Source organism: Gobio gobio (assembly GCF_949357685.1).
Source record: "Gobio gobio genome assembly, chromosome: 16".
In the NCBI taxonomy this organism is placed as follows: Eukaryota; Metazoa; Chordata; class Actinopteri; order Cypriniformes; family Gobionidae; genus Gobio; species Gobio gobio.
The window spans coordinates 50,917,628-50,934,310 of NC_137109.1; the positions used below are offsets into that span (position 1 = coordinate 50,917,628).

Sequence of the window (16,683 nt, forward strand, 5' to 3'; positions counted from 1 at the left end):
TGAGGTTGCATGTAAATTAAATATACAGGTTTTGGGAAAAAACGCCCAGACAGAGTATCACCAATCCTACTCCTAATCAGCATAACTATTCAAACGCATAGAGGCAACGACGGTGAGAGTCTGAAAACAGGTCCGGCAGGAATTCTCCTGCTGGAAACTCAACAATCTTCCTTTATACCTCAAATGCTAAATACAATGTACTTTCTTAAATTTGTAATCTTTCAATACCCAAGCGGTTTTCACGTCCGATGCACAGAGTGAACATGCAAGATCACTCCCTGACAGTAGATGGCGCTTATTGAAACATTTCTTAAGTAAATTAAACTCTCCATCGAATCGTATTTGATCTGCAATTCCTCTCCATAACAACTCCCTCCTATGGAGATTTTTGTAGTCGCTGTGGCGTTTGTCCTAAAGGTCTTAGTGTTCAGACGCCAAAGAGACCATCTTCTTCTTCGTCTTCTTACTTACTCTTCGTCGTCTTCTTCTTAGGTATCAATGTGTGCTTGGCAAGACCTATTTGTGCTTGAACGCCACCAAGTCGTGTTTTACTGTGACTTCATCAACTCGAGGCACGTGAATAAAAGCACCAATCTCATTGGTCGGCCAGTTTTTAACGTGGCGCAACCAAGCGGCAACCTCCCGCAGTTTCATAAGGAAGTGACTTAAACTGCAGTTCATGGACTGGCCACTAGAGACAGACTCCAGAAGGAGCAGAATCTCATTGAGCTCATGTTAAAATGCCCAACTTTACAGCAGAAGAACACATGTTTACAGTCTGGGACACACTGTGCTTTTGGTCTATACGGCTAATTTTGCCCTTTATTTAAAAGACTGCTATATAAATATATTAGCCTGACGTCGTCATCCTCAATTCTAGTCAGAATTTGAGTCTGATCTGCTCCGTTGGGCTGTGATTATGGGGCGTGTTTCAACCGAACCAGGAAAGACCTCAATTGGATAGACCTACAACCAATCAGAGCAACAGAGCGACGCATAACGTTAGTTGTCAAATGTCAACAGAACTCAACTGCACTGTGTTGCCAAGTCCGCGGGTTGAAGCGACCCCAATTATGTGATATACAGACCCAGGAATGCAAATTTTAGCAGGCAGCCCTGCCAAAATACCACATATTTTACCCCCCAAATGCCTTTTTTTTCCCGAAGAGCCCCCCCGGAAAGCTATTGGGCTTGTTTTTGGCTAATTTTGAGGAACGTTAGCAATTGGGCGGGTTTTGTTGTAAAAACTTGGCAACCCTGCTTGCACGCACGCTGGCGAGTAGCCTAACGTTAGAATAAAAAGATGAGTGTAAACGATCTTTGCCAGTGTTGTAAAAAAAGAATTTAAGGATACACAGAGTACTTACCTACATGATCATCCTTTCTGAGAGAAATAGTAAAGGTGAATGCATATAAGAAAAAGTTATCCGTTTAGGATTAGAACAAATTCAACCCAAGCGCTTTTGATGACGTAGATGATTGCGTTACTGTTTATCATCTGTCAATCATCGTCTAAAACCCGCCCTCACAATTTCATTGGTCCGAACAGTTTCTGTTCGGGCATAATTACTCCTCTACCGATCAAGTCCAGACCGAATTGCCCGAGTAAAAATGTTGTGGGCGGGGCTAAGTTCGGCTGGCATCCAGGCTATAAATATATATAATCTGCTTGTTCTGCGCCGTTTCGTCTACTAAATACTCAGTACACGTGCCGCTCATGGTGTTTTCAGAATATGAGGACATTAACATCTCCAGAGCTGCTACCTAATGAGCATTTCATCTTTTAATTTGAGAAAAAATATCAAATACACTCTGAAACAGGTCTTCACTGCAACCCTTCAAAATAAAAGTTTGTTTTAACTTGAAGAAATTATCACAGAAATATCTATTTGTTTTAATGTGTCCTTGTTACACATGTTGCATATATTTACTATAGTAATAACTATAAATTAGGCATAATTACATGCAACTAAACCAAACCCTAACCCTATGTAGTTCATTGATATTACTCAGTACTTAAATACATAATTACACTATGACAGGGACACATTAAAATAAAGTGTAACCAAATGTATTGCTATTTGAATGTTTTTCTCAAAATAATAATACAATTTATTAAAAATTATTTAAGGAATATATTTTTTTGTCCATGTTTTAAATTAATAAATCTCTGATGTGCGGCACTTTGCAAAAAAAAAAAAAAGTTATAAGGATAGTAAAGGATAAAAGTTATAAAATTTTCATTTGATTACATTTTCAAATGTTAATTAAATTATTAGTTTTATGCATTCATTTGATTACGGTTACGTTATATATTTGTATTAAATCATACAAATATAATTATAGGATTAATTATTATAGGACTTATTAACGATAAGTTAAGACGATTTTAATAAATTATTTTAAAAAATAAGTTGATAATCTAAACCATAATCAATTATTAAATTTAATTGATTAGACATTTTGATTATTGAAATTTGAATAAACAAAACAAATGGTTTCAAGTTTGTTATAATAAAGCATTTAGCGGTCATTTTAACTGATGATAATAATAATTGATTTTTTAATACATTGAAACCGTGATGACGTTCATCATACCGTGAAAATCTCACACCGTTACAACCCTTGTTCGGTGTAGAAACACTTACAATAGAATTAAACCAGCAAACACGTTTAAATGCACACAAGTACAGCCCAGAGACCTGAACATTACATGTGTTAACAAAAAACATGGAAAACCCTGAAACCTTTGCATAAAACGATACAAGACATAGCACTTTTTATACATTGAGAGAAATATACACACATGAATTGTGTCAGTATCGCGAGAAGTTCTCTGTACATCGCTGCGTTCTTCATTCCCTCGATCCTGACTAGTCTCCCAGTTCCTGCGGCTGAAAAACACCCCCACATCATGATGCTGCCACCACCACGCTTCACTGGAGGGATGGGGTTTCCAATGCTTTCTTACTGTCACTTTGTATTTTGTAAAGCTCAACAATCACTTCAGAACTATTTTCTTTGGTTTTAGTATCACCAGAAGTTCATCTGGCTAAAATAGTAGTCTCAAAAATGATGATTTAGACATTGCGCAGCTCAAAGAATGCATATTTTAGGGAATAATTACGTTAAGTGTTTTAACAAAAATACAAGAATCATATTTCTGTTTGAAACCCTTTAGAATGAGTCCTTCGTTTCCGTCCATTGTACGATGCTGTTGAGCTGAAGTTGTATTGAATTGTCAGGAAGGGTTGTGATGTTTTGTTGTTGTTGTTGTAAGTGTCACTGAAATATTTTTGGAGGAACTGTATGATATCGGGCTCTTCAGGGGCGCTGCTGCATCTGAATTCCCCTCACACTGGTTGGTATCTGTTCAGATCATTAATGGTTCAGTGTCACTTGTGCATTTTGATGGATTTAAAGTGAAGGAGTATGGATGGCTGAAGGAAATCGGAAACAATTTAATGATGAATCTGTGCTGTTTTGTAATACTGTGTAAATTATAACAATAAATCATATAGTTTGAGAACTGCTGAAGACCAACTTATATCAAACCACCTTCACGTGAATCATTTATGATGACGAAGGCATCTTAAACAGGTTATGGAAACATACACACACTCACATACACACACACACAGATGACCATAGGATCCCTCCAGCTCACCAGGTGGGAATATTCCAGGAATTCACATACCATTCCAGCAGACGACCACCCTGCCGGATGGGAAGGAGACGATCCTCGGCCATGCTCTTAGTTATTGGTCCGGTCATCTTTCACGGTTGTCTTGTGGCAGGAAGACGAAGACAGAAGACCAGCTCAAAATACGTCAAGATTAATTACAAACATACAAGGTAGACAGGCATGCAGGGTAAACACAACATAGCATAACGGTGACCGGGAGTGAACAAGAAGAACAAATAGCAGACAAATGAGGGTAATTAATGGAACACAGCTGGGACAAAATAAACTAACAACGAAGGGCAACCATCATAGATATACATAATAAAGGCTAGATGTCTTATGGCGGAGTCTCTAACGTCATCACCGGCGGCCATCTTGTCACAGGCAAGCTTTCTGGCGGGCTCTGTGGCTCCTGATGTAAGGTGAGTGATCTGAACACAAATACTCTTATCTCGCTGAAATCTTGACGGATTTACAAATGGTTTGGTCTCTTATAAACGTTATTAACGTGGCTATAATTCTGGATGCTTGAACAAATTATGAATAATTATTCATAAGTAGCCTATGCAGTGTCATAACTACATCTCTGACGTTTATAACAAACCAAACTGTTTGAAAATCGGTAGAAAATTGAGCAAGTTATGGTTATTTAAAAAGTACATGCACCATTAAAACACAATGTTACGAGTGAGCGAGCTGACTCTGACAAGATGGCCGCCAGATGCGGACGTAGACCTCCATTGGCCAGCAGCGCGGACGAGACATCTAGCCTTTATTATGTATTTCTATGGCAACCATGTTGACAGAGAAGTGGCGGGAAAAGTAAGACAAAGGAACCTGTGACCGAATTCAAGCAAACAAGTCAAAACAAACAGACAGACATGTGATACCTGTAATGTTTCTCAATCCAGTAAAGGAGCGGTTCTATTGCAAACTTATCTTTTATTAATAACTTCCATGTCGAGTGCAGGAACAGAAACTCTTGGTATATAGGCCTATACATCACAGGTTAGTATAATGCTACTGACACCTTGTGGTTAGTTTCGGTACTCACATATACAAATACACTATCACTACAACACCAATGTCATCATGTTAAAGATTTTTTAATGTTTGTATGTTAAAAAGTTATCAGGACCTAGTTGCAACAAACCCCTTAAGCTCAGAAAACACAAGGGTTTTCTTAAGCGGTCTGTTGCAGTCAGTTCCAAATGCTTTATCATCACTTTCAGATGAAATGAGTTCCTCTTTTGATTCCTCCGACAACGATAAAGCAGGTTGCCAAAAACAGCTCAAATAAACAAAAGCTTCTCCTTTTATGGCATCTAACCCATGACTGTCCTATAAAGATTTGAAGGTAAGCTACTTTTTGTGTGTGTGTTGTCAGATATGACAATCAGAGAGATATATAAAGAAATCTCTCACTTGGACTTCTCAGCTGGTCATTTTCAAAATGATGCAGATCTCAGCAAATATATATATATAACACTGTTTTATTCTTCAGGAAATGAGAGAATACGTGTGCATGTTCAACCAAATGCAATGTTATTCTGAACTGTATTTCAGGTGCAAATCCCACCCTCTGATAACTCTGAGCTGGATCTCTGAAGCAGCTCTGCAAACATGATTGTGAGTTTCTGTGTGTAAGAATGTAAATTATATTTAGTCAGACGTCAGCAGATCTTGAGTTGTGTGTCTCTCTCAGGTGTTGCTGTGTTTGTCCACGCTGTTTGCCGTGTTGATGGGGACTGAAGACGTTTCAATTTGAGCGAGTGTTTTGAGACTTTATTTTATTAGCAGATGCACCAGTTCTCATTTACATATTTTATAGTAACATATGCTATTGTCACCTAGACCTAGTGCTTTTATTTGTGCTCTTTTATTTTACTCATACAGTATCTGAAGTATCTATGAAATAGTTCCATAAAAGATATACATTTGGTGGCTCAGGAATCACACAACAGAATTGACATTTGCTGCTAAATAAAACCTGTCAACTTTAATAAAAACGTAATAACTAAAAGCTTTTTTTAATGCTTCACATCCTTAACCCTCTGGGGCTCTTTGGTCATTTCTGACCCGAATTTTTTAAAATAAAAAATGTTACAAATCATAGCTTCATTGGAATGGTCAGAAACTTGGTGACTTTATTGGTACTTGGTATATGAACACCCCAAAAAATTGAGGACAGGATTTGAAAAGTCTAAGTGGTCGTTAAAAAATAGTCACACTCAGGACCTTCGGGTCAAAAATGACCCCCATAGGAAATGAATGGGAAACTGGCAAAAATATGAAAATACAGAGTTTTTTTGTGCATACAAACTACAAATCAGCCAGAATGCAGAAAAAAAGGACTCAACAGTGAAGGAGTGAATATATAAAACATCAAGAGTGCAAAACAGGCAAAACACACACACACACACTCACACACACACACACAAACACAATTAGCTTTTGGAATGGCAGGTGTTCATTTGTGTGTGCGTGTGTTTTTGTGTGTATAAGTGTGTGTGTGTGTGTGTGTGTGTGTGTGTGTGTGTGTGTGTGTGTGTGTGTGTGTGTGTGTGTGTGTGTGTGTGTGTGTGTGTGTGTGTGTGTGTGTGTGTGTGTGTGTGTGTGTGTGTGTGTGTGTGTGTGGCATGTTTTTGTGAAATATCAGGACACAAATGTGTATAATGACATGGGTATGACACAGGTATTACAAAAAGAGGGTGAAATATGAGGACGTTCCCCATGTCCTCACTTTTCAAAATGCTTATAAATCACACAGAACAAGTTTTTTTTCACAGAAAGTAAACTGCACAGTCTCCTGTGAGGGCTAGGTTTAGGGGCAGGGGCAGTGTAAGGGGATAGAAAATACGGTTTGTACGGTATAAAAACCATTACGCCTATGGAATGTCCTCACATTTCACAAAAACAAACATGTGTGTGTGTGTGTGTGTGTGTGTGTGTGTGTGTGTGTGTGTGTGTGTGTGTGTGTGTGTGTGTGTGTGTGTGTGTGTGTGTGTGTGTGTGTGTGTGTGTGTGTGTGTGTGTGTGTGTGTGTGTGTTTGAGTTTTTTTGTCTGTTTTGCAATTTTGATGTTTTAGATATCTTGTCACAGGCAAGCTTTCTGGCGGGCTTCTGATGTAAGGCGAGTGATCTGAACACAAATACTCTTATCTCGCTGAAATCTTGACAGATTTACAAATGGTTTGGTCTCTTACAAACGTTATTAACGTGGCTATAATTCTGGATGCTTGAACATGTTGAAATGGCAGCTTTTCTTTTCGAAAAACGACTTAATCATGCAGCATAGTTGTGTATCACGGCTACTTGAGCAAATTATCAAGGCTGAGACCACAATCGAGCTGTTCAATAATATACAGTAGGTTTTACTGACACCAATTACAATTTTATGACAACTAATCTTTTGTCTAAATTCCTGCCCTAGTACATGACCACAGCTAGCTTCCCGTCCGCTTCAATGGTCTTGTGGACAACGCTCTCGTGTACTTTTCAGGTAAAGACTGACTGAAAGTCGATTTTCTTACAACCCCAAATCAGAAAAAGTTGGGACAGTATGGAAAATGCAAATAAATAAAAAAAGAAGTGATTTCTAAATTTACTTTGACTTGTATTTCATTGCAGACAATATGAACACAAAACATTTTATATTTTGTCTGGTCAACTTCATGTCATTTGTAATTATGCATCCTTTCCTGTCATTCAGACCTGCAACACATTTCAAAAAAAGTTGGGACAGTAAAGCATTTACCACTTTGTAATGTTGCCATTCCTTTTCACAACACTTAAAAGACGTTTAGGGACTGAAGACACCAAGTGATGAAGTGTTTCAGGTGTATTTTTGTCCCATTCTTCCTGCAAACAAGTCTTAAGGTGGGCAACAGTACGGGGTCTTCCACACATTCTCTATTGGAGACAGGTCGGGACTGAGGCAGGCCAGTCAAGTACCCGAACCCTCTTCCTCCGCAGCCAGGACTTTGTAATGTGTGCAGAATGTGGTTTTGCATTGTCTTGTTGAAATATGCATGGACGTCCCTGGAAAAGATGTCTTTTTGAAGGCAGCATATTATGCTCCAAAATCTCTATGTACTTTTCAGCATTAATGGAGCCTTCACAGAAGTGCAAGTTACCTTTGCCAAGGGCACTGACACAACCCCAGACCATGACAGACCCTGGCTTTTGGACTTGTTGCTGGTAACAGTCTGGATGATCCTTTTCTTCTTTGGTCCGGAGCACACGGCGTCCATTTCTCCCAAAAAATAGCTGAAATACCGCTTCATCTGACCACAGTACACGTTTCCACTGTGTGATGGTCCATCCCAGATGCCTCGAGCCCAGAGAAGTCGACGGCGCTTCTGGACACTGTTAACATAGGGCTTCCTTTTGGCAGAGTTCAGTTTTAACTGGCATTTGTGGATGTAACTATGTATTGTGGTGCTTGACAAAGGTTTGCCAAAGTAGTCCTGAGCCCATGTGGTGATATGGCTTCTAGATGAATGACGATTCTTGATGCAGTGCCGCCTGAGGGATCGGAGATCACGGTTGTTCAGCTTAGGCTTGCGCCCTTGTCCTTTACGCACTGAAATTCCTGCAGATTCCTTGAATCTTTTAATTATGTTATGCACTGTTGAATGTGAAATATCCAAATCTCTTCCTATCTTCCTTTGAGGAACATTGTTTTTAAACATTTCAATAATTTTCTCACGTATTTGTTGGCGATCTGGCGATCCTCGGCCCATCTTTGCTCCTAAAGGATTAGACCTTTCTTGGATGCTGCTTTTGTACCAAATCATAATTACAATCATCTGTTGACATCACCTGTTTCAAATCACATCATTATTTAACCATTTACCTCATTACTAGCCCTAAATTGCTCCTGTCCCAACTTTTTTTTAAATGTGTTGCAGGTCTGAATGACAGGAAAGGATGCATATTTACAAATGACATGAAGTTGACCAGACAAAACATGAAATATTTTGTGTTCATATTGTCTGCAATGAAATACAAGTCAAAGTAAATTTAGAAATCACTTCTTTTTTTTTATTTATTTTTTTTTTTTTTTCATACTGTCCCAACTTTTTCTGATTTGGGGTTGTATAACCGATAGTGCCAATAGTCAAATTCTGGGGGGAAACAATCTCACAAGAGAAATGTTCCCTTAATTTACCCATGCTTATTAATGATTATTATTATAAGTTATGATATTATTATACTGTAGCGTCTGGAGTGTCTCTCAACTAGGATCAAAGTGATCAGAGATGCTTTCCTCCAAACAGCTCTGCATATAAATTAAATTCCTGCTCCAACGGCTCCAAAAGGTCTGAGTCAGATTGCACCTCCGACTGTTTAATGACTAGCTAGAGTGTGACCAGAAGATAGTGATGGCCCTTTCTGAGCTTCAATCAGATTCTTATCAGCCAGGACAGTTCCCTCACCCTTCAGTCTGGAAGGCGGGGGGGGGGGGGGGGTGACTCTAATACACACACACACACACACACACACATACATACAAGCATTCCCCTCTATTTAGCCTTTAATTAAACTATCCCAGAAATTACATATATGACGATTTCTTAAGTGTATGCATGCTCCCTATATTTCTTATGCTTGCGTGATGTAAGAACTATCTTGTACGCTCCAAATTGCTCTGTATAGAAGATGCACTGCCTTCATGTCTGTAACCAAGGCATGTGTGATGTCTAAATGTTCCTTTTTCTGTGTCTTAGTCAATGGTACAAAGTATATGATTATGAGATGTACTGCTAGTAGGTTTTAGTCCTGTGGAGTGAAACTTTACTAGTTCTGGCTTCCAGCAAGAACATTCCATTGAATAATAAAGTCCGAACAAAGAAACTCTCTCCCGCCTGAAATTCACAAATTCACTCAACGATTGGTCGCCGCCGGGAAAGTGGGCGTAGTTTAATGGACCTCAAAAGACAGTAACACAAGCATATCGTTGCTCAGTCAACTTGCAAGGACCCCGACGAGACAACTTTCCTTTTCCTCCCATCTCATCAGCGCGGCTCGCGGGCTTCGACCTGCGAGCCGGCCCGGTCCAGCCAAGCTGTTGTTTCCTTTGAAGATCGACGCGCTCCGCAATGCAGTCTCCATCAGACCGAGGAACTTAGCGTGGACGAGATGAACTTTCCCTTCCAAGACGCTCCCTTCCCAAACACCTTTAAAAGTCTCGCGGACCAACGAAGCTCTGGAAGAACCAAACGGAGAGAGCGCCTCAGCGCGCAAACACTCTGAGAAACGCCAACTCACGCATCTTGCTTTACACAACACCAAGAAACCATGCAAGTATCAATTCTACCGAAATTTAGATGCGTTGTAAAGATTGTACCCCTGTTTAAGGTGATATTTCTTGCTGGCTCCAATGGTTTTGTCTGGGAAGGTGTCGGATCGGACACGATCTTACCCTCCTTCCTTTCCTTTCCCTTCCCCTCATCCTCCTCTTTACTTTCCACTATTCTGTAAATACATGTATTCTTTATGTAGTCATATGTAATCGTAGTATTAGTCTTTATTAAAACCATGATATTCACGTTTTGATTGTCATTGTTTTGCTCACGGAACACGAGTCCCTTTAATGTCAGATCTAAGCTACGAGCTCTTATAAGCATCGTTGAATGCTTTAATTAATACCATAACTCGGAAAGTTTGTCCTTTGTGGCCAGAGGGATAAACTTCCCGAAAATTGGGTAGAAAGAATAGACCTGGTGAGTGGATAAAGAATCTCTGCTCGTTCTTTAACTTCTTAACCCGCATCGGATCGTGGACGGGGGGGGTTGACGGAAGTGGGGGGGTGTGTACTTTTATTTACTTTTGTTTTATACAAAATATTCAATCAACTATCACAAACTATGCATCATTTGAAAGCTAAAACACTCAAGATTCATGTTCTGAACTTGTTTTTGCAATAAATACACCAGAGAGGAAAGGGTTAAATGAAATGCTAAAGGACCGTCCATGTAAACATTAGCATAATATCAGCGTTACTCATCTTTCATCTCCTGTCGTTCAGATCAGATCGGACGAATCCAATAAACACCCGCATACATCTCTGTGTAAGAGTCCATTCTTCAAAATGCATCCCACTTTTTAATCCAAAACAACGAAAAAATAGGGTAAAAACTAAAAATCCTCCGTTGTTTGCAAGAGAGTTTTGAGTTAGCGTGATCAATCATGTCCATTTTCAATGAAATATCGATTCTATTCCGTGTCTGGCAAACTCCCCCTGCTAGAATGGCTTCTCCCACGTGCAATGGTTCAACCCTCGTCTCTCTCCTTCAATCAGAGACTCTTCTGGGATGCATCATATAGAGGAAGTGCCTTACAGGCTTGGTGAGCTGTCAATCATTGCGCCCATGGTTTTCGTTGGATAAAGGCACTCGGTGCCCAGCCAATGCCTTTCCAACAAAGGTTTGATTGATGGACTTAGTAACCAATCAAAAGGCATTATCTTGCGCAGTTTGCGTAAGTAGGCTTTGGTGAATACTGTTTGTGCGCTGTCGGCGCGTTCTCAATGGCGCAACTGCAGTGGAGCGCGCAGTCTGTTACTGACGCTTCCCATCAGCTAAATGAGTTTTTTACACTTTGTAATCTCTGTAAATAGTTGCTTTAGTTTTTCAGTAACTGTTTATCCATTATAATTAGTAGTATATTGCAGTTTATTGCAGATTTATTTGAATGAAAAACTACTCTTTACAATAGCAAATGTTCTGAAATAAATGGCCTTTTTGAAATGACGCCTAGACTTTTCTTGACATAAAAGCTCACAGAAGCTACATTACTGAGAGAATCATCCTCATATTTGAATCATGACATGATTAGACATTCAGTTTTATATTTAAGTTATTTTCAGGCTCTTAACATTAAATTATAATATTTTTTTCCCTAAGTGAAAACAAAAAACGTGAGTCACTTACATGTATATTTACATGTATATTACTCTGTTCCCATATTACTTTGAGTTATTATGACTCTTGGGTAGCAATATTTCAAGTGTCTAGTTTAAAATAAGACCAGGTTTATGAATATAGACCATAGGGTTTAAGAGCTGCAGACATTTTCATTTGGGTATATCGTTTTCAAAGAATTCCTAAAAAATGGGGCGCTTGTTAAGAGGTTAAACGGAACGGAGAGGAATTTTGAATCAACTCCCTAGAGGTTATTCTGTGATTATTTAATATAGATATATCTGTAGTTAATTGCAATAATTTGTTGTTAACCATATATATATTATATATTGCATAAAATACAGAGGCTAGGTATTCCCCTTTTGGGTGATTTTGGAGATTTGTGATTAGATTATAACCCATTATGATTAATCATAAATCCCTAAATATTAATACCCATAATTCCCTATTGAGCTAATTTTTAATTTAAATATATATGTAACCCTAAGACCCTACAATACTAACTCAAATTTGTCCATGGTTATAATTATTCATAAGTACACTCGAAGAAATGCTGGGTTAAAAACAACCCAAGTTGGGTTGAAAATGGACAAACCCAGTGATTGGGTTGTTTTAAGCAAACATTTAACCCAACCGCTGGGCTAAAACAACCCATTCACTAGGTTAAAACAACCCAATTTCTGGGTTTGTCCATTTTCAACCCAACTTGGGTTGTTTTTAACCCAGCATTTTTTAGAGTGTATGCAGCGTCATAACTACATCTCTGACGATTATAACAAACCAAACAGTTTGAAAATCTGTTATGGTTATTTAAAAAGTATGTGCACCATTAAAACACAATGTTATGAGTAATCGAGCTGACTGTGACAAGATGGCCGCCAGGTGCAGACGTCGACCTCCATTGGCCAGCAGCGCGGACGAGACATCTAGCCTTTATTATGTATATCTATGCGCGTATTTGTTAAAAAATGGTGACATCTTGCAAAGTCACATCGCCAACTAATGGCCTGGTAACAGAATACAGCATTTTTATTTGTGTCTGTGGATCTGTGTCAATGCAAAGCAGACACCTTTCAGTTTTTAGTACCCTTAATCTGGACCTGCAGGTTAAATGCAGATTTATTTTTTAACCTACTAAAACGGTTTAATTTCATGTTTTCAACAGGTTTAGAGTTAATTCACCTGCTGACACACAGGAATCAGTACAAACTGAGAGTAGATTTGGAGGATTTTGAAGGGAAGACTTCTCCTTCTCTGTGGATTCTGAGGCTGATGGGTACAAACTGCATGTCAGCGGCTTTGTAGATGGAGGAGCAGGTAAAACAGTCTACAAATGTTGAATTTACAGGTTTTCAATTGTGTGACCCAAATGATGAATCTACACAAACTGGATAATTGTAATGAAGGAGAAAGAGATGTTTAACAACATCTTTAATGTTGTTAAAGATGTCTAAATGAAAATGTCTCTATAATGTTTCTCCTTTCTACAGTGGAATGAAGTTCTCTACCTTTGACAAAGACCAAGACCTTTGGAGAGATGGCTCTTGTGCTTCAAAATACTCTATGGGCGCATTTTGGTACAAAAATTGTGATCACTCAAACCCCAATGGTCTGTATATGTGGGGGAAGGATGATGGCAATTTGGTTATTTTGGCTAATTGGTACTCCTGGAAGAATGACTGGACATCTCTGAAGTCCATCACCATGAAGATCAGACGTGTGATGTAGACCAGGGTTAGCTTGTGCACATATCCCCAGCTATTATGCATTCATGTGGATCGTTCTTAAAGGGTTAGTTCACCCAAAAATGAAAATTCTGTCATTAATTACTCACCCTCATGTCGTTCGACACCCGTAAGACCTTCGTTCATATTCGGAACACAAATGAAGATATTTTAGTGTAAAGCTGATGCTGAGAAAGGCTTCAGATAGGCCTCCATTGGCATTCAGTACATTTACACTCACAAGACCCATAAAAGGCACTTAAAACGTCGTTACAAAGTCCATCTCACCACAGTGACTCTACAATAATTTTACGATGCGACGACAATAGTTTTTGTGCACAAAAAAAAAATCAAAATAACACCTTTATCCAGCTTGTTCTTGTCTTCCGTGTGTGTCTCCACGACGCATTGCGCGAGAATATGAGCAGATCCGGCGTTCGGACACATGACCCAGAAGAGATTTGTTTACGAGCAGAGGAAGACGCGCGTATCTCAGCTGTTGAATTCTACATTGATCGTGCTTTAGGTCTCGGCGTAGTTCTCGAAATGGGGCTTAAGTGTGTATTTCATGGATTCCCGAACGCCGGCGCTACGTCATATTCTCACGCATGCGTCGTGGAGACACACACGGAAGACAAGAACAAACTGGATAAAGGTGTTATTTTGATTTTTTTTTGCGCACAAAAACTATTGTCGTCGCATCGTAAAATTATTGTAGAGTCACTGTGGTGAGATGGACTTTGTAACGACGTTTTAAGTGCCTTTTATGGGTCTTGTGAGTGTAAATGTACTGAATGCCAATGGAGGCCTATCTGAAGCCTTTCTCAGCATCAGCTTTACACTAAAATATCTTCATTTGTGTCTGAATATGAACGGAGGTCTGACGGGTGTCCAACCACATGAGGGTGAGGAATTAATGACAGAATTTTCATTTTGGGGTGAACTAACCCTTTAAAATATGGCGACTAGCATGTCCCATCAGCTTTCAGTGAGGAAAAACTGCACACAAAAAAATAATAATATTTGAACATTATTCAATTTTTATGTCATAAAAATATGTTGAAATTGAGTTCAAGCTTTTCTGCATGCTCTGTCTGCAATTTTTGAAGCAATAAAAGTTTACGCTCAAAGCAATATGTTGTTTTTGTGTATTGTAAGCATTAACCGACTAAATAGGCAATACTCATGTGGGCTTCATATATGAATTAGGAAAATAATTGATGTACAAACAATGATAACATATGAGAGTAAATTGCGGATTTTTCTCAAATTTAAAACGCTGTTGAAATGTATGTAGGTGTACTCTTTTATCTGGACCTTAACCAGGTATGGACCCATACGGAAATGTGATATATGTGCATATGCAATATGCAATATACAGTATGCTCATATAAAGTAAAAACATATTTGAAACCTATTAGAAATAGGAGCAATTCCATATATTGATATATTAATTATATTATGTTTATGTATGTATAATAGATATTTTGACATAAATGTCTCATATATGAAATATAATATGCTCATATAGAGTAAAAACATAAATGCATATGCACAGCTATGAAACCAAATCAGAAATGAGAACAATTCCATATATTGTCATATAACTCTATTCTATACATTATATTTGTGACAAATTACTGTCACTGGCATGTCACTGATGCATTTTGTAGAGATTGTATGCATAAAATAAATTAAATATTTTTAATGTTACTTATTGTCAGGGAAGGCAAGGGATGAAGAAGGACTCAAGGATGCAGGGCTTTTTATTACACTCTTAAAAAATGCTGGGTTAAAAACAACCCAAGTTGGGTTGAAAATGGACTAACCCAGTGATTGGGTTGTTTTAGCCCAGCGGTTGGGTTAAATGTTTGCTTAAAACAACCCAATCGCTGGGTTAGTCCATTTTCAACCCAACTTGGGTTGTTTTTAACCCAGCATTTTTTAGAGTGTAGACAGCTAATGGCTATATCAAAACGGACAAAAATAATCCGTTTTTTTGGGGAGAAAAAAGCAACTTTGCTATCTCTGCTTCCTCATATCACTGTAAGCTTATACAGGTTGATTGAACTTAAACAATTTATGGAAACTCGTTGAAACTTAAAAAGTTAATTTTGTCTTGTTGAAAAAACAAAACATTTCCAGTTTAATGTACTTAAGATTTCAACAGCATTTAATTAAAAACTTTTAGTTAATTGAACTAACAAACTAACTTAAATTTTAGGTCACCATGATGCAGATGAGTGTTCGTTTTAGTTGGGCTCTTGCCGCAATGCATGCTGGGACCCATGGGGGAGTTTTGATTGGTGGTACCCAGCATGCACTGCAGCATGAAGCTTTTCATTGTCACCATTGTTGAGATTCATACGCAGATTCTTGATGTCTGCATGTGTTTAAGTAATGCCGTAGATTTAAACCTTTTGAGCACTACATGGTTTTAAAATCTTGAATATTATTCAATTACCATAACAGTGCTGGATCTCGTGTTATAGAATAACATTAATAACATCACGTAAACACAAAATTGATAACACATTACCTCTATAAACAGAACATTTTAGTGTGATTGAGATTAGTGATTCAGCTTCTACATGATGATGTCATCATCATCAATACAGTAAGTCAAAGTCACCTGATCACATTTTCTCTTTGGCTTGTCTTGGCATAACTAAAGTGTTTTTTTAAACACACAGTTAAAGCAGCCAAAGAAAAGAAAAAACTAATGATAAAGAGCCAAGGTTCAACTAAAACAAACACTTATCTCCATCATGGTCAGACAGAAATAAAGCCAGTCTGGTTAGTGATGTGTGAAGCTGGTAATGCTGTTGGTGGAGTTGTTTAATCCTCCTCTGCTGAGATCTTCAGAGATTTAATGTCTTCTTTTATCTTCTGTTGATTTATTTAGTTATTTCAAAATGAAAACCTTAAACAAAATAAATTGTTTAAATAAAGTCAACAGTATCGTAAAATAATTTTTTGAGTGTAAACACAGCCTAAACTTACATTTTGTTTTACTGGCTAACTGTTATACATCTAATTTATTAGGGATTAATAATGTATTAGCTGTTTGAGACCAAAATGTAAAGTTACAAGGCCTATACTGAAGCAAACGTTGATAAAAATGCGTGCAGCTGCATCCATGCCTGACTTCAGTTCAAAGAGCCAATCAGCATCTTCCTTGTATTGCGTTGTATTGACAACCGACTAAAATAGGCTTCTTTAAGTACATTTAATCTAAACAATTAAATAGAATGAAAAAAATCATGCAAATCGTACAACAAACGAAAAACATTTAGTCATTGAACAAATCTGTTGGAGTTTATGTTTATTGTACCTAAATAATTTG

At 38.1% G+C, this 16,683-nt stretch overlaps 1 protein-coding gene and 1 pseudogene across 2 annotated transcripts in view; both read left to right on the plus strand.

The window, feature by feature from the left end:
- Positions 1 to 6,607: 6,607 nt before the first annotated feature.
- Positions 6,608 to 16,683, plus strand: part of LOC307140282 (neuronal acetylcholine receptor subunit alpha-9-II) — a gene marked incomplete at both ends in the record, with an annotated part of 56,208 nt that continues 46,132 nt past the window's right edge. The window contains one exon of the mRNA XM_079839666.1: positions 6,608 to 6,653. Within this exon, the coding sequence (XP_079695792.1) occupies positions 6,608 to 6,653 (46 nt within the window). The remainder of the gene's footprint in view (positions 6,654 to 16,683) is intronic.
- LOC307139508 (microfibril-associated glycoprotein 4-like) lies at positions 12,766 to 13,341 on the plus strand (annotated as a pseudogene). Its single transcript has 2 exons — positions 12,766 to 12,946; positions 13,104 to 13,341. The product of its transcript is annotated as a microfibril-associated glycoprotein 4-like (transcript).